Source organism: Eupeodes corollae, chromosome 2, assembly GCF_945859685.1.
Source record: "Eupeodes corollae chromosome 2, idEupCoro1.1, whole genome shotgun sequence".
Classification (NCBI taxonomy): domain Eukaryota; kingdom Metazoa; phylum Arthropoda; class Insecta; order Diptera; family Syrphidae; genus Eupeodes; species Eupeodes corollae.
This window is the reverse complement of record NC_079148.1, coordinates 125,817,845-125,843,167: the sequence shown is the minus strand read 5'-3', so window position 1 is coordinate 125,843,167 and position 25,323 is coordinate 125,817,845. Positions and strand designations below refer to the sequence as shown.

General features: G+C 33.8%; 1 protein-coding gene across 3 annotated transcripts in view; it reads right to left on the bottom strand.

Annotated features, from left to right (window-relative positions):
* Window positions 1-25,323, bottom strand: part of LOC129944487 (klarsicht protein) — a 466,409-nt gene that overhangs the window by 277,836 nt on the left and 163,250 nt on the right. For all 3 annotated transcript variants that reach the window (XM_056053943.1, XM_056053944.1, XM_056053945.1), the window contains exons 4-6: window positions 15,394-16,002; window positions 8,083-8,343; window positions 7,855-8,013 (exon numbers count right to left, since the gene is read on the bottom strand). In XM_056053943.1, coding sequence (XP_055909918.1) covers window positions 7,855-8,013; window positions 8,083-8,343; window positions 15,394-15,882 — 909 coding nt within the window. In that variant the 5' untranslated portion in view covers window positions 15,883-16,002. The remainder of the gene's footprint in view (window positions 1-7,854; window positions 8,014-8,082; window positions 8,344-15,393; window positions 16,003-25,323) is intronic.

The window sequence follows — 25,323 nt, the reverse complement described above, 5'->3', positions numbered from 1 at the left end:
GAATAACTTTTTCGAGCGCCCGTCCTCCTATACGGTGCAGAAGCATGGACTATGACAAAAGCGGATGAAAGCACCTTGGGCCGTTTCTAGACAAAAGTTCTTCGGGTGATCTACGTTCCCGTATGCATAGAAGGGGAGTGGAGGAGAAGATGGAACGACGATCTGTACGGGCTGTTCGGCGACCTACACTTTGCCAGAAGAGTAAAAGTCCAACGACTTAAACGGCTGAGTCACGTAGAGCACGTGGAAAACAATGCTCCAGCACGGAAAGTCTTCAAATCTACACCCACAGGATACCTCAGTAGAGGAAGACCGCGGAAATTGAACTCACCCAACTTGTAGCGCGAAACTGGAAACATTTAGCTAGGGAGCGAGCTAGATGGAGAAGTTTGTTGGGTGAGGCCCTAATTCACACAGGACTTTAGCGCCACCTTTAGTAAGTAAGTTAAAAATATATGCAATTTTTAAAAGTTGCTTTTGTTTTGACCAGCCTAGTATTAAACTTATTGTGCTATATTTAATGAACTATTACAAAAATAGCTTTATTTTATTTTCCATTAGAAACTGTAAATATTTGTTTAAATTTTAAAAGCAAAAATATACAATAATTGAATCTTAAATTTGTTTTTTTTTTAAATTATTTAATAACCGAGGCATTAAAAGTTGCTAGTGTTTGGGCCAACACTGTAGGTATCATTCGATGATAAAGACCTATAACAAGAGTCTCCGTTTTTGTGGGCCTTACAAAAATATTTCCGCAAAATTATTCTCCTATCACACAAAAACTACACCAAGTTCCATTGTGCTCCAAATAAAGCACTTGAGTTTAGTGTAGCAGTTTCCCATCATGTTATCTTTATGGTTTAATCTCTCAATTAAGTTATCCTAATGAACATGATGTTGTTAAAAGGCTCTTCGCTCTATAAAGCTTACATTCGCTGTTTTTGTGTTATTTGACAACAAAAAAAACATGACACTTATGAAACAATAAAATGATTTAGGACTTGAATTTTCTCTTTGCATATCGCTCTCACATGTGCTGAATATTTAAATTTCTTCTTTTTTTTTGTCACAAAAAATAAAGTAACCAACGTTAAAACATGAGTTTAAAACCGAAGCAAGAAGTAGTTCCGTACATCGTCCGTCGTAGAGGAGTTCCAGTTCACTTATATAGAAATATGGACACATAAGTTATGCACGCTTTTATAGAGGAGCTCAGCTGTGCCACCATAAGCGCACATAATCAAAATTAAACTCCTCACAAAATTATTGTCGTAAGATAGATACCGTTACAATTTCTACCAAGTAAGTAGTTCGTTTTTTTTTGTATCTATTATTATCTGAACTCTGCAGATTTAGACGAAGGAAATTATGTATAGGTTTTTTTTTGTCCAGTCAAGCGTTCTATTGTGTCCGGCCGAGCGACGAGCAACGACCGACTACCATCAGGCCATATTATATTTGAGATATGATTTATCTGCTTTCCATGTTGTCAAAGCTTTTAATTTTTGTTTTGTTATTTTTAAAGAGTCTCTCTCAGTGACTCTTTAGGTCCAGGTCGAATCATAAATCTTCAAAATTATCTTTACGGACAATGAAAATAAAAAGCTGGGTACGTAGAAAAGTCTGAAATAAGTAAATGAAGTTTGTGTTTTTTTTTTTTTTTTGAAATTTCCAAATCGGTCACTTTCCATTGAAACATTTTCTTATTTCAACCGTGAAAAGACTTAATCTGATGTCCCAAACGAAGTTCGAGTAAGCACTTTACGTAATTTAACTTATACTTGAACAGTGGGACAGTTGATGTAAAGGGATTTGAAAAAAACATAAACTTCAAGATATAACATTAAAGTCATTTCTAAACCTAGTTCGGTCTTTCAAAGAGAAATAACTTGATTTAGTGTATTTATCAGAGTTTTCACAAATAGAAACGTAGAGGTGGCCACCCAACATGGTTCGAAAAGCAATCCATTAAGACCACGGTTTCACTATTTGGACAGCTGTCACTTTTGAAGCTGCCATCTTTTGACAATTAACAAGCAAAAGCAAGCAGTTACTTAAAATAAAACAACACACGCTTCAACAACTCTTTGAAATTGTTAATATTTACTACAAACAAATGGTGACAAATACGCAAGAAAGTCTCGGTGTTATGGAAGACTATTTTTATTTGGGACAACGTCAAAAATATGCTAATATTTTACAATTGACTCAAGAGTTTAAAAATTAATCGCAAATTTGACGTCATAGAGTTGAAAATTTAAAAGTTGGTCATTGATTGGTCAAAAGAAATAATTGTTTTTTAACCCCAAAAATTAAAAGATTTGTTCTGTTTCTTAGCTCAAAAATCAATACCCGTGTTTTGTTGGAAAATCTATTAATAGTATAGTAGGATTTTAAACGAATAACAAAAACAATATCCGCAGTACGAAAACTGCCGATAAAAGTTAAAGTAAAATCTTACTACGATTGGGTTTTTGACATTTATACGAGCCTCGAATGGATCTTATGTGATTTTTCGTTCTGAAATGTTGGTACGATTGATATTGCATTTGTATCTCGATGGCTGTGTTCGTTGAGTAGTTGTGAACATTTGGAATCATGTGTTTTCCATTTGGGAAAAATCAATTTGTTACTGTTGATATTATTTTGTTCTGTTGATGAATGAAAATAATGGACTAACTGGGCTTATTTTGCAAGAGATAATAAGAGAAAAGATAATTGAGTTTTGTTATGTTTACACCAAAGGTTTATCTCAGTTTAGATTGAATAAATATTTTTTAATGATTATTAAGTTTGACAGCACTTTCTAAAATGCAAATGGTGTTTCCATGTTTCTTATGAAGTGCAAGTGAGATATTTTGATTCGTGCTAAGCAATGAAGAACTGAATAGTTCAGCAACATATAAGAATTTTGTATGTGCAATTTTTTTTTAATTTGATTTAAAAAAAATGTATTTTTTGTACACAAACATGCAAATAAACAGACCATAATGCATTAACTGTAAAACCAACTCCTCCACAAAGGTTATTCTCACAAATTTCGACTTGGCTCCGATCCCCGTACGGAATCGAGTCGAATCAAGCTCATTACAACTCGATTTAGGCATATAAAGAATTAAGGTGAGCTTCAAGCTCGCTTCAACACCAAATGTTAATGGAGTAGTCTACGAACAAACCCCCTTCTTGAAGTTTTTAGTTTATGTCCAAAGCTGCAATTGTAAAATTAACTTTTTTTTATAGAATCTCAATTCTTGAAAATTATCTATTTTATTAGTTTTAGTTAGTTTTTTTTTTAAATTATTATTCTGACAGGTCTTCTTTCAGTTGAACCAATTTTCAAATACAAAAGTCTACTGCCGATGCGTTTTTTTGGGAATTTTCAACTTTACTATTTATAGAATGCCAAAAAACACGAGTAATGTTTTTGATACATTTTATTACTTAACTAGAGTTGCCTTTCATATTCGCTAAATTTTAGTGTAAGCAACTCTTATTCATCTATGAAAGTATTCATTCCGAAAAGTCAATAATTTAGAAAAATGCTCTAAAATTCATTTTCATAATAAAGAGATTATTGGAAGATATAGAGGAGTTTATTCTGAGCAAACCAACAAGTTAAAGGGGCCTTTAACAACGGCACTAGCAGTGCTATTCGACAAGCCCTAGACTCCTCCAACTTAGAAGCAATCTTGCCAAATCGGATTGATTCTATGCTCAGAATTTGAAACGCAGAGACAGTAAGTTAGGACGTATTTCGCAAGGTAAAGCCCATGCTCTGGCGATTAGTCATTAACAAAATATTGAAACAAATTAATTGTATATTAATTAAAGGTTTATGCATATGCACACCACATTGTCGTAATATCAATCTAAGGAAACATTCCAATTATGGGATGCCCTACTATAAACTGATTTTCGATCGACCATAAAAAAAAAAGAGAAAAAAGCCGCAACTGCCCTCTATGAATGAAGCAGAATTTTTGGAAGAAGATAGGGTCCAATCCCTAAAACCATCATCCAAGTCGATTTACACTGTCATTGTAAGGCCAATGTTAACATACGCATGTTGGTATGTTGGTTAGAACTAAAAGACTACACTCTTACTACAAGTGTAATGAGGACTACACCAACTGCAGCCCTTTTGATATATTCGTAAAAAAACTAGCGGCCAAAAGCGCATTATGTCTAATACGTTGTAATAGCTGAAAATAGACTTCCTTTGGTCACATGTACATAAAGAGTGACAAAGACATTGACAGTCAAACAGACTATTTAAAAATTTTAATAGGCTCTAACAGGAATTCCCACAAGGAGTGACAACAACAGGTTCATACAAATAAATCATCTATATGTCTTTACGGATGGTTCCAAAACGGGGAATTAATGTTGTTCAATCAAAAGTACTTGCTTGAAGCCTCTAAGGATCTTTCTTCCCACAATTTGAAAGACAGAAACATTGACATGTTTATGGACAGTCAAAGCAGCAATCATGGCTATTTCTGCCACCGTCAAAAAGTCAAAACTGGTAAGCCATCGTTTACTCACCGAAGCTAACACATTTACAATCCGTTGGGTCCCAGGACACTGTGTCTTTGGCGGTAATAAAAAGGCAGACAAATTAGCCAAAAACGGATCAATGCTCAGTTCAAGTCATATGGTATCAATGATCTATAGGCCAATAGAGCAGGTTGATGAACAAATCCACTAAAGTTTTATTGAATTGGGAAATATTAGGTGGTCAGTTCTTGAGACTTATTGATAGGTGTCCTAAAGGGTCACAACTTTTTTCACCCTGCATCAAGAACTAGAAAAGATATCCTACTGGGCGTCTTGCAATGGGTTGATTCTCAACGGAAGCAAAAGCAAATGCCTGGTTATATCAAGAAAAGAATTAGATTTAACATACTTTCATTTGTAGTAGAGGTCCTATGCCCCTTAAGGGGTTCCCAACGGACTTAACAGGCCTTAAAACCTAAGTAAGTAAGTAAGTATTACTTTTCTTCCAAAATTCTAAAAGAGATCCCATTAGAAATCGTAAATTCCAGTAAAAATCTAGGTGTAATCTTCAATAGAACATTGACCTTTAATGATCACATCAACCAATTGATAGGTAAAACTTATGGAACTCTTAGAACGCTGTAGACCGCCCAAAAAATCACTCCATTTAAAACCAGACTAATGCCAGCAAGGACCCTAGTTATACCTGTTCTCACACATGGATGCGATTTTTTTTACAACTCCTATTCCATCAGCAAAAATAAACTAAACATAGCCTGTAATAGTATCAATCGATACATCTTTGGGTTAAGAAGGTACGACCGTGTTTTACATTTGCAAGAGATTCTTCTTCAATTGACTTCATGAAGCTTCGAACATTGAACGTCAACCAAACTATCTCTTTGAAAAAATCAGAGCATTGATTTATTTAGAGGACATGGAAACGAGGAAGATAAAGCCTAAAGAAGAATGACAATATTAGGTTCTTGTCTTAAAATTCTTAAAATTTCCCAGAAATCAGGATGGTTTAGAGAGGCACCCACAACCTAAATCCTCACCAAACTTCCTATATTCTATCAAATCACAATGGATCCAGAGATTCAAGTGAAATGTTTCCGTTTAAAATTTAAACAAATTTAATTGGAATTTCTCCAAGAAAAACCCTCAAAACGATCCATAGTTTGGCATTGTTGACACTACCCATCCATTACATCTGTACGACCTTTTATGTGAATCTTGAGTTTTATGTATTTTTTTTGTTACCAACCTACAGGCGATAAGGCTATAAGGTTAAGATAAATTTTCTTTCATGAAATCCGCACTTAAGAATGTCCACAGATATTGCAGATTAAAATAATTTCACTTTCATTTAATTTCGAAAGATCGACTTCGCAACAGTCGACGCACCAGCGAGAGCGTGCAAAAGTCAAGTCACACACTTTTGGCACTGAATATAATTAATTCAAAAACATATGTTGGTAGGTATGAATATAAACAACCGATACTACAAAAGTCGATAACATAAAACAGAGATACAAAAAAGTTGTAATTGAGCTTGTTTAACAACAAAAGCAGCAACAATAAAAAACTTGAAAATATACATATGTAAAAATTGTTCGACCTAATCTAATTAATCAGATAAGATTTTCATTTAATTAAATTTATAAAAAAAAAATATTAATTGGAGCAGTTTTTCTTTCTTCTATTTTTGTTTTACTTTTTTTGAAAACTCATAGATGTTGAATATTGTTTACAAGATTGCAAGGCAAAGATCAACGATATTTGATTCCATTATTTATTTGTTTCTTTTCTTTTTGGAATATTAAAGATACCAAAAATATACAAAAACAAATATTAAAGTGGTAGCAGTAAAATTAATATGTTTATGGGATCGTGAGCTAGAGATATAACCATAACGGGGCTGTTTCTACTTTTTATTTATAATTGATTTTTTTTTTCAACTTCTACTCTTTGCAAAACACTCCTTGCTATTTTTAGCAGCTTTCTTGAGAGGTCTTCATATCATTGGGATTGTTGTGTGTCTTATATTTCGTTTTGTATAAAGAGGAGTTAATATCATAATCAACAAAGGAAACTCATAATTGTGGATTTAATTGGAGTATAGTGAGCGAAAGTGAGCTTGTTAAAGAGGTTTGCATTTGAATTACAAATTCAGGCTCTACCGTACATGCATAACATATCGAGGTGAGCTTAGGTCATAAAATTGAGAATGTTTATGATAGGTGATAAAACGATAGAAAATGATAAAGTATTTTAAATAAAAACACCTATAAATTAAGAAAATTCTTGACAAACAGGGAAAGTTCAGAGACAGAGCGAAAGATAAGTAAAAAATTAAACATTTAAACAGTCGTTAAAATGAACTGAAATCGATTTTATGAATTTTATATTTTATTTTAGATCTTTAGATTATTGATTCAAATTATTTAAAAAAAAAACTGGTATTGGAATGTAATCGATGTTCAAGAAAATTTTTAACTGCACATCTATAAACTTAACATTGGATTTGAATTTTTAGGTTCGAACAAAATAAAAATTTTCCAATGTTGTAGCCATTAACCAAACTTACTTAAGAAACATATAGTCTAAGCTGTAATCTATCATTCATACCTTGGAATCATTAAATTATTCTTTGGAATTACCCTCTATTCTCATGTTAGACCAATTTAAACGGTACAAGCTTAAATACAACTTATGTTAACTTTCATCTTTTTTTTTAACCATTTACATTATTCACTAACCTACAATCTAAATAGGAATGCACCGAATTGCAAGTGAAATGCAGGAATTCTTTTTGCTTACAACAAAACAAAAATAAAACATAAATCATTTCATTGCCTTGAGGCACTATTCAATGTTCACTTTGCGGTAATTAAAATGATTGATTAAATACAACCTGCAACACTTAATAGCATAGTAAACAAAAAAACAACCACCTATAATAAAGTCATTAACTCAAATTGAAAGAGTTATAAAAATCCGCGTTCGAGTATTTCTAGCAGGGAATAAAAATGTACAAAAACAAGCATTCAAAATCAAACTATAGCGAAATAATTGACTAAAATTTGCCTAAACACTAAAATTGAAGCCAGCAAACAGAAGCTGACTTAACTCTGAAAGAGTTAATCTGAAAGAGAACTATTTTTGCGCGAAGGCAAAATTAATCCATTAACCCCACGATCAAATGGGGATAATCTTTTATAGCGAAGGTATTCGCTATTCTGTACTGACTTTAACTTTATTAATAGGATGTGTGTTTAAAAATTTGATTTACATAAAAATACATAAACATAAAAATCAATAAACAAAAAAATAATATCTAGGTCAACATACCGAGTGTTCATCCAGGCGTCTTTGCAATTCTTCGATGCCAAATTGTGTTGCTTCCGATAGAGTAGGAGCTTCTTCTAGTTTACTTTCCATTTCACGTAACCATTTCCTTAATTCTTTTGGATCTTCTGATGAACCTTCACTTCTCGAAGTATCTAACATCTAAAAGTATACAATGTTTATTTTATTAGCCGTTTTATTTTTAAATCTTCAAATAGTAAATACACAAACCTTTAAACAATTTTCTGTTGCATTCTTTGTAATGCTTGCAGCGCCTTCTATTTCACAACGAGCTTCTTTGCAAGTATCCAATAGGTTTGTGTCCATAATATAATTGTAGTTGGTTTGTAGTGCAGCCCAAAACTCATCTTTTCCAGACACTAACCCGATTATACCGCCAGTTGTTGCATTACTGTGGAGACTGCATGAACTATGACTATGGCCACTGCCCCATGAGTGGCGCCACGTGTCACGGTCGGTATTTCGTTTTTTCTGTTGGAAAAATTCAAATTTGAAAATTAAAAACCGTTTTTTGTTTTTCGGTTATGTTAATTCAAGAGAGTTTTAAGATTTTTAAGCTTGTTTTTTTTTTTTTTTTCTTAATTTGAGAGATGAAAATTTAAGACTTCAAAGTACAAACAGGTGTTTTTGGAGAAAGGAAGTGTTGCGCAAGCTATAAAATCCCTTATAAGCTCTTAGTATGTTATTTGTAGTGGAAATAATGAAATTGAAGACGAAGCTGTCCAAGACATCGAATGATGTTCGCAACCAGAATGTCATAGTTTTTCAACCGGGTTGTAGTGTAAAATGCATTAAATTATTATGACCATTCTAAAGAAAATAGACTTGGAACACAAACATTGAATCGTAGGCTTTTGGATAGAAAGAGCGACTCGGCTTGGACAGTTGACCTGCAGAAAATCGGAGGTAATGACCAACGAACACGAGTAGCTGACAGAGACTACACACAATTTGTTATAGTAAGACGAAAGTTAATTACAGAACAAGCATAGTTAACAAAGCCTCAGAAGCGAGTCAAGTAATTACTATCGATAAAACCTATCTATCAGCAGTTTCTCACGATTATCTCAAGCAATGATCTAAATATCCGTCATTTATACACGTTTTATAGCACCAGTCAAAAAGAAGGTCTATCATAAAACGGATTCTAATTGAAACAATCTTATCAAATATATAGCCCACTTATTTGATTCAAGTCGAAGAGATTTGTGATGTATCCTCTATAAAACTTTTAGAAACAAGTTCAATTTCTAATTGGTGAAAAAAGTTCTTTTTTTTTCAAATCAAATTCATGTACATACATAAAATTTGATTGCTATTTCCTGAAGTCTCTTAAGTCCATCAAAACTTTTAAACTTCCATCAAATGAATTCACTTTTCATTTGAAAGAAAAGATTCCTACGATATAATTAGACCTTTTTATGGCGCCATATATAGTATGAAGCTTCTAAGATTCTTTTAGGTACTGATTGCTATGTCTTTTGAAATCAAATCAAAGTACACTGGGTATGAATTTAATGAATATCTATTTCCTTTTAATTGATTGCATTTATTTCAGTCAGAGTAATCACGCTAGTTTATGAATCAGAGAACATAAATCAAACATTTCTATCACAAATGTATTTTACACTCATGGTCACTTGATTGTTGTCTTATTTTTACTTGAGAATTATATTTTTTTAAGAACAGTTACTCTGTTAAATTATTTAAACTAAATCCTTCAATAATTTCAACATATAGTAAGAGACTCAGAAACGAAATATTCATTAATTAAAACAGTGTTGTCAGAACTAAATACTGACAAGGGTAAACGTGGCTAAACAACGTTTGTGAAAAAAGGATGTGCTGTGAATGTCATTAAAATTAATTCAGTGATATCCAAAAAATGCTGTAAGAATAAAAATAACTTACGTTGATCAACGAGTTGTGAGTCGAGGCATAACTAGGTCAACCTGGCAATCAAAACAAAAATACCTCCAACGAAAATCTTTAAAAGTTCTTTAGATTAGAACAAAATCAACATGGCTTTAGAAAAGATTGCGGCAGCAACTCGGGACCTTGATATAAACCGATTTAAAATGATAATAAATACCCTTAGAAGAAAAATCGGCAACTTTCGAGTACTATTTATTTTTTATTTTTCTTTAAAGAAAACGAAAATCTCTATACCAACAAAATTCTTCAAATGTAACAATATAGAAGTGGAAGATTTATACAACCAACTCCTTCCCAAACTTAAATATGATTTGAAGAATGAAGTATTAAAACTCATGCACAGTCCAACAGAATCGAACGTAGATGGTCTCAAAGTTAACGCGTAAACCATAGAGAAGCCTAACAAAGTGCAGACTATGGACCAGGATACTCTTGAACCCCAGTACCAGTCGTTATTCGAATTGGTATCAGAGGCTACACTAAATGTATCCATTCTATCAATTGTGAAGAAAACCAAGAAGTTATTTTTCTACACTTAACCAGACTGGAGACCAATGAATCGTTTAAATATGATAAAAAGCAATTACACAATAATGTATTGCTAACGCCAAATACATTGGCTTCAGCGAATATAAAACTAGAGGTCAAAGAGAAGATACGTACCGGAGAAACAACGGTTGACAAAAATGGCGTGTTCCCATCAATGTGCGAGGTGATTCGAAATCCGGAAAAGGCTGATTTATTCCCCTTTAAAGAACTAGTTGGTTAACAAGTATCCTCTAGTTCAATTTCGATGCAGAGAAATTCGAATTATAATGAGAGTCAGCACACAGATCACATAAATATCAATCTTGAAGGCACGAACAAAAGAACAGGCCCCTCATGTCAAAAGTATAATCTTCTACACCAGGCACTTTTACGGAAACACTGCAAATCTTCGTGTGATTTCCCACGTTTCAGCGTGACAAGTGAAGAGTATACAAATAGAACATAAGTTACAACGTGATATCTCTGCCATAATTTTGAAATGGAGGCTTTGGAAATACCGTCGAAAGGTATTTTTCAATGAACGCAACTTGGACAGAAGCTGAAGATTGACACCCCGCAGGATTTTCATAAATGAACATCTATTCCTGGACCAGCATTTAAAAATTAATCATCGTGGAAAACATTATACTTCCTTTGAACGCAAAGTGATGAAAAAACTAAACGATATATAGTTAAAATTGCAAAATCCTTAAAGTGTTCGAAAGTATTTTAAACTTTACTTTCGCGCCTAAAGAAGAAAAAAGATGAAGAAAAAGATAAACTTCTTCGTATTTTGATTCACTATTGGTAAAAATGTGTAAGAAGAAACCATTTCTTTCCTCAAGAGAACTAAGAACTTATTTAAACGGATTAGTAACATCTAAAACTTTTCAGAAACCATCTTATAGAAGCTGTCTTCATAATAGAAGTCCACAAAAATTGGCATTTTTTAACCAGGAAAAACATTATATTGTAATTTGTATACAATTGTTATCTCTTTTACTCTAATATCGTGTTATAGTAGAATAAGGGCAACATCTAGTGATTAAGAGGAGAACTCGCTTCGTCAAGCATCGAGAACATTCAGCGCCTTCAAGAACCTAGTAATTTCTCAAATCGATTTGAGGCGCTCGGAAACGAAGCGGATTATTATTGATTGTGATCTACGATAAAGTAAAGACTGTGTTTGAAAAGTAGTATTTGAAGTGTTGAATAAATAAGTTTTGAGCAATTTAAATAAAATGAATTTGTGTTTTAACGGTGAGAAGGCCAAAAACAAAGAAGTTCAACTCAAAATACAAAAAGAAGACAGTGAAACCGGTGGTGGGAATATCATGATTTGAGGGTACTTTTTAGCATCTTGTGTAGGTCCAATATTTTGGCTGAAAGATAATATGTGCGATCTGGATTATGTCTAAATCTTAAATTCAGTTATGGAAACATTAACTGAAGAGGAGGTGCCGAAGTACCCCTCCAAATTGGTTAACAAATACTTACAACAAAACAAAATCATTGTTATGAATGGCCATCACAATCCCCCGGCCTAAACACAATTAAACACTTATGAGGCATCCTAAAGCGAAGGATTGGAAAACCAAAAAGAAAGACAAGTCCTGGTCGAAAATTCAAAGGGAATGGTACTTCATAGAGACATTTGCAAAATTGGTGAATTCGATGGAGCGAACAGTGGATTGTTTGCCCGATCATGAAAAAAGGAGACCCTCTAAACTGCACCAACTATAGAGGAATCAGTCTACTTAACATCGCCAATAAAAACTTTTCTGCCGTAATATGTGAACGTCTAAAGCCCATCGTCAACAACCTGATAGGTCCTTATCAGTGTGGTTTTAGTCCAGTAAAGTCCACAGTTGATCAAATATTCATATTACGGCAGATCCTGGAAAAAACCCAAGAACACCAAATGGACACCAACCATCTTTTTATCGATTTCAAGGCCGCATATGACAGCATCTACAGGGACGAGCTGTATAGAGCCATGTCTAATTTTGGCATCCCTGCCAAACTAGTCCGTTTGTGCAGGATGACCATGGAGAATTCACGCTGCTCCATAAAGGTTGGAAACAACTTAACAGAACCTTTCGACGTCAAAAAAGGTTTAAGACAAGGTGATGCGCTGTCATGTGATTTTTTTAACATCGTGCTTGAAAGAATAGTGCAGAGCTCACACGTCAACACTAGAGGCACTATCTTTCAAAAGTCTGTCCAATTACTGGCATATGCTGATGACATTGACATAATCGGAAGAACTCAGCGTGATGTCAATGGGACTTTTGTGAGTATTTAGGCAGAAGCCGCAAATATGGGTTTAACGGTTAATGAGGGCAAAACAACATGCTGTTGTCAAGAAAGGACATAAAACACCGACGTCTTGGTCAAAACGTCACCATCGAGAGACGTAACTTTGAGGTAGTCAAGGACTTCGTCTACCTAGGCTCCGCTGTAAACGCAGAAAACAACAGCAGCGCTGAGATTAAACGCAGAATAACTCTTGCTAACCACTGTTTCTTTGGACTAAGAAAGCAACTGAGTGGTAAAGTCCTCTCTCGAGGGACCAAAGTTTTGCTATATAAGACCCTTATCATCCCCGTCCTGCAATACGGTGCAGAAGCATGGACTATGACAAAAGCGGATGAAAGCACCTTGGTTCGCTTTGAGTGAAAAGTTCTTCGTGTGATCTACGGTCCCGTATGCATCGAAGGGGAGTGGAGGAGAAGATGGAACGACGAGCTGTACGGGCTGTACAGGGACGTAGATTTAGCCAGAAGGGTAAAAGTCACGTAGAGCGCATGGAAACCAATGCTCCGGCCCGGAAAGTCTTCGAATCCACACCCACAGGACAGCGCAGTAGAGGTAGACCGCGGATCAGGTGGCAAGCACAAGTGGAAGGTGACCTCACCCAACTTGGAGCGCGAAACTGGAGACATTTAGCTAGGGACCGAGCTTGATGGAGAAGTTTGTTGGGCGAGGCCCTAGTTCACACAGGACTGTAGTGCCACAGTTTTCATTAACAGTGGATGCAGTTTTTATTAATAATAAGAGTGCTTCAAAAAACCTCAAAGAATTTGAAGTACTTTTACCGTTAAAGTTCTCGCTACAAAAAGAGCACCATTCTAATTTTGTTTCCATTATTTTTACCATGATGAAACAACACATCATCACAAGTCTACTTTTTATGATCTTTTCCCATTATTATATTAATAAAAAAAAAAAGATTTGTTAAGCAATAAATTATCACAAATACCTTTATATGTGTTAAAAACAATGAGCACGATGCTTCTTTCTATTATTTTTTCCATCATTTTGATGTTTGTTCCATGTCATTTTAAAATTTAACAGTCTCTTAGGTGTTAAAGGAACGGGTCATATGGGTCAGTTAAATATGATTTGAAATTTTTTGAGTTTTATACATACTTTTTTGTTCGAAAAAATTAAAAAAACTATGAAACTTTAGGGTTCAAAGCTTGAAATCCATTAAAATGGTTTATTTTCCCAATAAAAGGTTTAATTCAAGCTTTTACTTTTAAAGCTGCCATGTTTTGACATTTGACAAGTTAAAACTGTGGCATTACTAAAAATATAATGATACACGTTTCAACAACACACTGAAATTGTTAGAACTTACTATGAGAAAAGATGTCTGTGACAATTTTCCAAGAACGCAATAGGCTGTCTAGAACTTCCGATTTTACACCTTGACACTTTTTTAATTTAAGTCAAAGATAGGGTATAACGTCCCGTCCCGTTTTACGTGAATCTTATATCTATTTAGTCTTTTGTACTCTTACATAAGATAAGTGATTTTTTTTAGATCACTGCAATTTTCAAGTTCATTTTACTTTTGTTAAGAACAAAACATTCGTTCTTCTAAAAGAAATAAGCTGTTGTTTTTACAGAAATCAAACATTTTCGGTTTTGCAGATACGGGACGACTGGGACGATATTTCTATTCTCTACAATCAATTCAAGACTTTGAAATGTTTTTTAAGTATCAGAATGAGACTGCGTGTTCCGGTTTCTATACATCATCTTGACATCTGACCAACATAAGTGTCAGGTATCAAATTGTTTTCTTGGTCACAAAATAGATTTAAATCTCGCTAACCTTTCCTAAACAATAATTTTGTGTTGTGAATTATTCCTTGTCGGTTCCAATTTTCTAAATTTGTTTAAAATCTCAACAAAAAAAAGAATAGACATTCTAAAAATATCCCGAAAATACAATTTTTCTTCTATATTCAATCAAGTGATGCAGAGTGTAAACATTTTATGTCAATTTTAAATGGAATGTGGTTTGGCAAATATAAAAACATAGAACAAAAAGAAACCTACACAAACTTGTCATAATAGACAATATTTAATAGTCTAGTCTAGTCTACTCAAGTCATAGTTATAAAGGTTGACAAATAATTGCTAATAAAATAGAATAACCAGTTTTGAGAAGTTATACAATCAATCATCGTTATAAGCTTTTCGCATTAATCTTTTAATCTTATTTTATTTAATAGACCATCGGACTTCCATAAATGAAGCTTCCGCGAAACCTAAAACAACAACAACAAAATAACAACTCAAAAGTGACAAACAATCATCATTTTGTTGTCATCGTTGTTCATCGTGTTTAGGTAGATATATAAAGCTTCTATGCATTGTATACTCTGCCCTATGCATAGCTTGACTTAACTCGGGAAAGGTTATGCCCTCATCGAGCGACAACGACAACGAGAAAGACGACGAACGACAACTTGTGTTCCGCATCTTAATGAAATCATCCGAAACAAAAGATACAAAACGAACTTCGCACCCACAAAAAAAAAACACAAGAAGAAGACAAGAAGTTGTGACGAAAAAAAAACAGACCTAACTCCCATCATCATTACTCCAAACATGGGTACCTAGCTAAGCGGAGAAATAAGTCTGATGGAAGCGAAGAAACTTAAGCGAAACCTAAGCAAATTGTGCGCGATTTGGTGCATCTATAGATCAGGGGTTTTCTTTACCTACTTATAGTCTTTTTGTTTATATTTTTATATCTCTTACCTTTAGACTATTATACGGTCTCTCAACCCTCAGCTTAGCCTTAATAACTTCCCTGCCCTCTTGTTGTTCGTCGGGGGGCAGCGATGTCATCGATAGTGAGGCTTTAATGTACGAGCCTCCACCGCTGTTGCTATTGCCATTATTGGTTATGTTAACACCGTTTATTCTACTAGCTCCAGGGCCATCACCAGTTCCACTGCCACTGGCACTTGTTTGATGGTGCATGAGGAGGCCACCACTGCCACTGTTGCTTGTGCTAATATTGTTGCTTCCAAAGCTAGGGGTTTGCTGTTGCTGCGGCTGTGGATGCTGCTGCTGTTGATGATGATGATGGGTATTATCCATTGTAGAGTTGTTTATTTCGGATACAGAGGAGATCGGCATAAAATTTGTATTGCTGCTGCTGCAAAAAGACTCATCTCCTCCATTGGAACTCGTGGTGGAATTGGTATTGTTGTTGGTGTTGATGACTGTTGCTGGCGCCTTCATTTTATCTTGAGTAATTGTTGTCGTCGTTTGTGATCAGTGAGAAAGACAGGCAATCAATCAAAACATGTCATTTGTTTGATTTAACTATCTTCGGGACATACTGTCTTAGATGCGGGGTTACTGAAAATAAACAAAGAACACATATTTTTTATTAAAATTGGAATATTATGTAATTCTTATCTTGACGAATAAAATTTTATGAAGGGGTTTCCAAAAGAAAAATTGAAGATTACATTTTGGAGCATTCAAATATTACTCAACATGAAAATTAAAATATACCAATGGAATAGGCAGTTGAGATAAAGTTAGAAACGGGTTAAGAAAGATTACAACAAAGAAGTATTTAAGATAAAATACCCCTGTTTTTTTGGCATTCTATAAATAGTAGGTATAGTAGAAAATTTCCAAGAAAACGCATCGGCAGTAGCCAGATTTTTGTATTTAAAAATTGGTAAAACTGACAGAACCTTTGTCAGAATAATACAAATAAAACACAAGTAGAAGAAAGTTATGTGAAAATCAAAAGTTAAAATTAAATTCCACAAAAAAAAAACTAACAAAAACTAATAAAATGGACAATTTTCAAGAAGAAATGGTAAGAAAACATCTGGGAATTGAGATTCTATAAAAAAAGTTAATTTAACAATTGCTTCAAGGAGGGGGTTTGTTCGTAGACTACTACATTAACATGTATGGTGTTGAAGCTACCTTGAAGCTCGCCTCAATTCTTTATATACCTGAATCGAGTTAAAATGAGCTTGATTCGACTCGATTCCGGTCGGGGATCAGAGTCGAGTCAAAATTTTCGAAGAAAAACCTGTGTAGAGGAGTTGGTTTTACAGATAATGTATATTCTCTTTATTTGCATTTATGTGTACAAAAAATAGAGTTTTGTTTTAATCAAGAACTAATCAGTTCTTCATAGTTCAACACGAATCAAATTATCTCCCTTGCACTTCATAAGAAACATGGAAACACCATTTGCATTTTAGGAAGTGCTGTCAAACTTAATCATTTTTAAATCTTCTTGTGCGGTTGAAACACCAACAAAAACATAGAAAAACTTAAGTATCTTCTCTTTTGTTTTCTCTTGCAAAATAAGCCCAGTTAGTCCATTTTCATTAACAAAACTAAATAATATCAACAGTAACAGATTGATTTTTTTCCGTCAATGGAAAACACATGATTCCAAATGGTTACAACTACTCAACGAACACAGCCATCGAGATACAAATGCAATATCAATCGTACCAACGTTTGAGAACGAAATCACATAAGATCCATTCGAGATTCGTATAAATGTCAAAACCCCATCCGTTGTAAGATCCTACTTTTACTTTTATCGGTAGTATTAATACTGCAGATATTTTTTTTTGTTTTTCGGGTCCTACTATACTATTGATAGATTTTCCAACAAAACACGGATATTGAGAGACAAAACATATCAAAAAATATTAAGATATTATTAAGAAATTGAAAATCATTGTACATTTGTACAATAAAATTGAAAATGTGTCATAAAGTTCAACATACAACATTTTTAATGTTAAATTTATGCGAAAAAAGTTTAATTTTAGTTCTCTTTTATCTGGAAGAATAGAAGCCTCAAAACTTGAATCCTGTCTCCAACAATAAGATTTTATGTTCAAATGGATGATTTTAAAAATTGTTAAAATTACAAAAGCCCATATTATAGCGTTTTTCAATGCATTCATTCATTTTTTAAGTTCAATATGGGTCAATATCGTTTTTCAAAGTTATAAAAATAAAAACCCGATGATGTGATAAAGTAAGTTTAGTTTTGATTCTGAACATTTTCATTTAGGTTTAAATTAAGGGTGCTGGTGTTTCTAGAGAATTTACAGTGAACTCTCAAGCCATGACAAGAAATGAGTCAATGAAAAGCGTTGAGAAAGGAGGACTTGAAACATATAACTCTTATCCATTTTTTTTGGCAGTAAAAAGGGAACTTGTAGAAATACTTTTTTATATAAAGAAGCATTAATAATTACATAAATTATTCTTAATTTTTCTACGCCTTGACCACGTCGTTACTGTTACTCAAGTTCATATAATCTTTGGCTTCTTTTGGAATACTTTTCTCAAAACTGGCTTTAATTATTTTTTGACAGCCCAATCAAATTTAATCTTGGGCAGTACTTTTTTTACAAATAAAAAAACGATATGCCTTTTTGATAGATTTTAGGGCAGCATTTCACAGCATTGAACGAGAGGCATTTTTTTCTAAAACTTTTGAATATCGGCATATCTACCAAAATTATCAGTATTTTAAGAGCTCTTTATGCTTCAATAGCCGCTTGGGATGGAGAATGCATTTCTGAAGATTTCAGGTCAGTTCTTCAATGGGCCTAAGACAAGGATGTGCGTTGAGTACTCTATTATTCACTCTATCTATTTAGGATTTAGTGGAACACACGGGAGGAGGGGTGAATTTTGCGGGAGAAATATTCCGGACTTATTGTATGCTGATGATTCGTACTTTTATCGAAATCCACAGACCAACTCCAAGAAATGATCGTCAAACTTGGAAAATACTCCGATACATATAATTTATCAGTCAAACTTAGCAAATCTAACATAATGATCTTCAAAAAAGGACACGGAAGATACGTTAATTATGAAAAATGGAAGTACCAGCATCAGGAAGTTCAAGTTGTAAAGGAAGTTAAATATCTTGGAGTGACCATAACAAGTAACCTTTGTATGAAAAACATAAATAATAAAATAAATTGGGTGGCGCAACAGTCCGTTTGAGAACTAGGGCGTAGTGACTGACAACTCTCAACCATTCCTGTATGCGAGTATTGTTTTCAGGAATGGATGGGGCCTACAGTTTTAAGCCGAAACCGAACGGCAAATGTGAGAAAACACTTTTCATGAAAAGAATTTTTGAGAATTTGTCAATTCCTCGCAAGAAGCAGTAACCGTGAAAAAACTTTAGGTGGCATAGGCAGGGATCGAACCCAAGACCTCACGCATGACAGTCCATCGCACTAGCCATCATGACACGGGTTAAAACTTCAGGAGGCGAATGATGCCTTCTGCGTTTTCTGGAAAAACTGCATTGCAAATAAATCCATCCACCACTCAGCAAATTATAAACTGTTTAAAGCTGTTGCAAAATCTATTATGTTTTACACATCGGCTACAAGGAATATGAGTATGTGGACAAATTATTACGTTTCTTTTTGAAGCCAGTCTTTGCTCTCCCATCAACAACATAATAGAATATTAAAATTTATGATCATAAATCGGCTTAATTTTAAACAAACTTGGATCGATCTTGCTAATTTTACGGGTGAATCGATCGAATTTGATTTAAATAATCTAAAGGATTTTAAAGGAAGTCTTTACTCCCTTCAATTCAACGAGCCAGAGGTGAAAACTTCATACTATTCGTCGAGGCATTTTTGGGAAGAACCAATTTGAAGCTGAAGATGTAATCCAGGCTTCTAATGGAGCAAAAGGGATAAACTTTAGAAATTCCTCCAATGCGCAATGGCTTAAAGAAAAAGAATTCTTACGGAGAGCTTTTTATTTTTCCAGCGCATTTCAATTTGATTTTTTTTGTATGTATCTTTTCATTGAAATTTAAAAATTTTGTTTTATATAAACTTGTTTAAAATTGATTTCCAGTAATTTAATTTTACTTTGTATCTTTATTGTTCTTCAGAATTCATATTCTGTCAATCTGACCGACCGACACGGTTTTAAAACTAGGTCTTAAAAGACTTGTAATCATTTATTTTATAACTGAATTTTATGTATACATGAAGTAATAAATAAATCAATGTAAATAAAACATACTTATTCTTCTAAACATACCCTTAACGTGTTCCAAACTTTGTCACCAGCTTGTATTCACTCAATAAAATGTAGATACTCTACTCTTCAGTTTTGACATTTCAATAAACCGAAACCAACTTCACTCTTATTTAGTTACATCAATTGTTATGACAGAATCTACAGCAGGCTTGAAAGAATAGGCTTTATTTTTCCAAATTTTGTAAGCAAAAATTTTAGTTTGACGGGTTTCTAATTTAACCTTGGGTCATATATATTTTCATACAAACACTGTGTATAAATGAAAGACCTTTCTTTGTCTAAACTCACATATATTAAGAAGAAAACCAGGGCCTAGTGACTTACAACTCTCAACCATTCCTGCGTAAGTTACGTCAGGGATGGAGGGGACATTTAGTTTTAATGCGAAAACCGAACGGTTATTTTGAGAAAAGCATCTTTTATGCCAAGCAATACTCTTGGAGTATTTGACACTTCCTCGCAAGAGGCAGGAATTGAACCCAAGACCTCACACATGACAGTACTAACCATCAAAATACACATCCCGCCTCCCCGGGTACTACAAAAACCCGTAATACATTACAGAATTTGACACTTCTTTTCATTCAATGACATTTCCAAAAAAAAAAAACCACAGCCAACTTAAGTTTGATTACATTGAGTGTTTTCACGAAGTTATTTCATTTGTTATAAATAAATGGGCAACTTTTTTGGCCACAGACATTTGAAAATTTGGCTACAGAACTAAAGCAAGATATAGACTTTGTTAAGTATCGAATAATCTAAAAGAAAAAATAATGAATCTTGTGATTTAAACGTAAAAAGGTGAAATTAAAGCAATCGTAACCTTCACAATGAGGCTCTCGAAAAATCGAACAAGTTGCCTTCTGTCAATTATAGTAGTTTGAGAAATTTCGTTGACAGTTGAATGATGATACCTGTTGTCAATGTTAAAACATGACAGACAATTAAGTGGAAAAGACTGAACCTGTTATAGAAAATAATGTCGTACAAGTTGTACTTTACCACCAATTTAAAAACCAACAATTGTTTTAAAAACAAAAAAAATCTGTGTTAGTAACCAACTTCACACAGAAACAAGCCCCGGTGAAAGAGAAGATTGGGCATCATGGGACAACATCGAGTTATAATATAATTTTCAAATTCAGAGCATACAACTTTTATAAGCTTAGCAACAACAACCCACAAAAAACAGACATTGAATTTGAAAGCCTCCATAAAATATGTAATGTGATTGTTTGTGTTCGATTTAATCACATTTCAATCGAATTTGCTTGCACTCTAAGTGAATTCTAATTAACACCACCACCATTCCCTGTGGAATGACATTTGACGAAAGATAAAGAAAAGAAAATAACACCGCTGGACAAGTTAGCCGCCGCTGTCAGTGTCATACTAATGGACGAAGACTACGACGACGCCAAGTGACAACTGACCGCTTCGCGGTCGTGAATGTTTTGAACATTAAATTCGCCTTAAGTTTGGCCCCCGGGGGAGTTGTGAAAAGGCACATCATCAAATCACACGCGAGAAGAAAGGTGTACAAAAGTACATGGAATCTAGACTATGGGTATATGACTTGGCTTGAAATTGGAGGAAAAGCGAAAGTTATTCTCAATTTTACCGCAGTGTTATAGTTGGCGCTCGAAACTCTATGCAAATTGTGATCACCTTTTGTTCACATTTTTATTTTATTTTTTGGCGGCTTGGTGGCGCTGTTTATATTGCTGAGTATAACCTGTGTGTGAGTTGGTGGCGGATACACCACATTCCAAGGAGTTACACTTGTCTGACATTTCAAAAATTGCTTAGATACGTAATTGAATTGACACAACAATTGGCTATTGTTTGTATGAACAGTTAGTATGAAGTTAGTTGGTTTGATTATAATACGAATCTTGCTGCCTGCTGGATGGACTTTTTGTACGAGATAGAAGAGGCCAAAAATGAATTATATTTAGACCAGTTTTGTTGTTTTATTTTTGTCTTATGGATATTGAATTGGAATGCAAATTTGTTTGCATAGAGAAACGCGAAAGTTCAATTCGAGTACCCTATAAATTGTTACTATGGAAGTACGAATAGGTATACAAGTTGCAATAGAAGTGGAAGAGGAGAAGGTATACAATAGGTACGGAAGGAAGGATAGTTAAGTTGGCAATGATTTTCATCTATGAGTGACAGATTGAGTTGAATTATATTATTCAAAGCTTTTGTGCTAAATGCCGACATAAATCCAATAAAATCAAGAAATCAACGAAAAATAGTTTACAAAGTTGCAAGCCATTGATATGTTGATGTTAAAACAAAGTAAGGATATCAAATGACAGGTCTATCGAGTATAAGCTGTCTTTAAAACTTAAAAGGTCAGAAGTTCTTAATTACTTCAAAAGTATAGCAAATTTTGTCGACATTTATAAGACATGTAAAAAAGTAAGATACAGAATTTTATAGACATAATTGGACTATCAACATCATCTAACAATACGTGCCAAAGCATTGGAATCGTTTTATTTCGAAAGTAGATGGCGCCTTTGTGTATAAACTTTTAAATTGCTTTTATAATGGTCTGCTTTTTTATTCCCCGAGATCAATCATATACATATATTATCCCGTTTGTAATTTTAGAGAATTTTCTGTAGACTATACAAATAGTTTTTTCATTGAATATGTAGTTATAATTTCTTAAATAAAGCTTAACTTCTTAGTATAACAAAAATATTAAATACTGGGAAAATAATGAATTGAAAGAAATGGTTTGTGTATTTGAACGAACTTATCGAATGCACACACCATTTCATTCAGGAACACCTCATACCACAAACAAAAATTATACCAAGAGGGAAGGTGGAAAGTTGCAGACATGTAACCACTTTTAAGTTCAGGGTGAACAAATTATTTGTGGAAACCACTGGATGGCAATTCTTTAGCTTTAACAGGCTAAAAATAAGTTCTGCTAACATTATAAAATGCAAAAATAAGTGCAGGCAGTTTTCAGAATAACGCAGTTAACGTTAAAATTCGATGGACATAAAGAGTCTGAAGAATATTTTACAGAATTTGTCAAAACCTATAAATCTTTTCTTTTTTGGAAAACTCTGACAAGATTATACCCCTTAAGCCAAGTTCTAATTACCAAATATTTTGTGAAGCTTAATGTTCATAGCTATAACAACTTGTAACGGCGGGGGTTAGTGTTTTTGACAGCTGTCACTTGATTTGCGCTCAGTTTGGCTAGCTTGAACATTTCTTAATCAATAGATTTACACATGAACAACTTTTAGAAATCATGCAAATTTATTACCAAAATAATGGTTCGGTTCTCGAGACGATTCCAAAGAATCAACTTATTCAAGGAAACTTTTCGTTGTGAGCATTATCTCGCCTCGCACACCTGTGAAGTCACTTGTCTACGTAAATAAGCCTGAGGAGATTGACGCCTTGGAAGAGAATATTCGGCACGTTATTGCTGATACACTGTCTCAATTTCTGCAAAAAGTAGTTAAAAATTGGGAATATATTCGAACCAGCCCCGACAGCCACTTTTCCGACATCATATTTTAAAAACAATGTGAAACCCTTATATTTATAATAAAGCTAAATTCTTGGACTAAACATTAAACGTTCCGAGATATCGATTAGAACTGGGTTTTAGGAACTCATATTGTCATATCTATCAAAAATTTTAATGTCATGAGGGAATCAAAGGGGATCTACAAATTTTTTCCAAAGTCTGAATAGTGGAATTTTCATCAAGTAAAAACTCGATAGACATATGCAATAATAGTTTGGAAATTCGGCTTCTTAAATAAAAAAGACCTATGACTGTTGATGATTCAGTTTTTGACTGTAACGTGTTACTACTCCGTTTTTAAAAACAACAACTTATTTTGTCCCATTACTGCCTCATAATGTAACCAAGTCTCCGTTCTCATGAAAGAAAAAATGACATTTTGATGAGGAAATATTTCTTGGCGCCAAATATCTACACAAGCCGAACTAAGCAACTTATAGCCCATAACATCCGGAAATTAAAATGTATATCTTGCTGAATTGGTGTCTTCACGTTTTCTTTCATCGCGCACCGTTTACAAGTTTGTGGGAATGTTGACTTTCTGTTTAGCTTCTTCCTAACACTTTTATGTGTCATTTGAGTGCATTTATTGAAGGCTTTAGAAAAAGTGTTCATTTACATTCTCCAAATGGAGGTGCATTGATATCTTTATACACCTATTAACTGCAGTGGCACTCCCAGATCTAGAATAATCGCCTGTCAAAACAGAGAACATCGAATATATTAGAAGAGAATTCAAGTGGTGTATCGCTGGACATTTGGAAAGTATGAGATGCACTTTCCACCCGTCCGTTAAGTTTGCTCACAATAGATCCAATGTGTTTCCGCCTCGATGTATAAAGTGACAAAGGGCATCAACATAATTGAATGCCAGAGCAACAACTTTATTCGATATGCGACGACGACGAAAGACCGCGACGACCTGTGCCTATGATTTATGCTAAACGAAAACCTACGCCTCTATAACTATGGCTGTCTGCCTGAGCTGCATAGCCTGCCTGTCTTATTGAAAGCCTGCAATGCTGCAACTTTAGTGGACGACACGACGACCAACGCGACGGTGGAATTGAAGTATTATTGAGTGTCATAAAAATTCATCTATAAGAATGAAGCATCTCAATAGCCATCCGCTCATAGATACTCCCCAAAGACTATCTTTATGCACGATGTCTAAAGACAATAATGAAAAAGAGGAAAACATAAGAATTTATTTATTTATGGTGGAAAGTTTAAATTGGTTTGAGTTTAAGATAATCAATTCTATTATGGGCGTTGAGATTGTCGGTAGATTATTATTGTTGTTGGATGGCCAGACGCAACCGCAGCCAAAGAGGAGCCCTGATGTTGTGGGAAACACGCAATAAATAAGGTTTCAATAGGTTTTATTTTATTTTTTTGTTATATTAATAAATCGACCGATTTATTAACGATTAAATATTAAGATTAACAATAGAAACAAAAAATCACAACAAAAAGAGTTGAAATTGGAGAAAAGAAGCCGTTAGTTTTATAGATAATTAGATCTTTTTTGATAGCTGCCTAATTCTATTATTGTTTAATTTAATATAAATTAATTTAATTTATTTTTAAACCTATATAATAGACTACTTGAATGATAAATTAAATAAGTGGTACAAGAATAGTTTAGTGTTACTCTAGGGATGGATTTCTTGAGAATGAGGAGACAGTTTTATAGAATTTATAGCATGGAATGACAATTCCAAAATTTGTGTTCAGATAAATTGTGACTTATTTCAAGAGTATCATTTTAAAATTTCAATTCACAAAAAAAAAACCGTTGGATCGGTTAAGGCTCAATTGTGATAAAAGTTTTTTTCCAAAAAGAGGTTTCATTTTGATATTTTTAAAAAAAGCAGTATTTTTGAAATAAATAAATGCAGATATATTTAATTGTAAGACGGAAAGTTGGCCATTGACCATGAACAATGATATCAGTCAAATGACCGAAACGGCAACAGTCTCAACCCTATAATCTTTTTATAAAATTTTCCATCACCAAT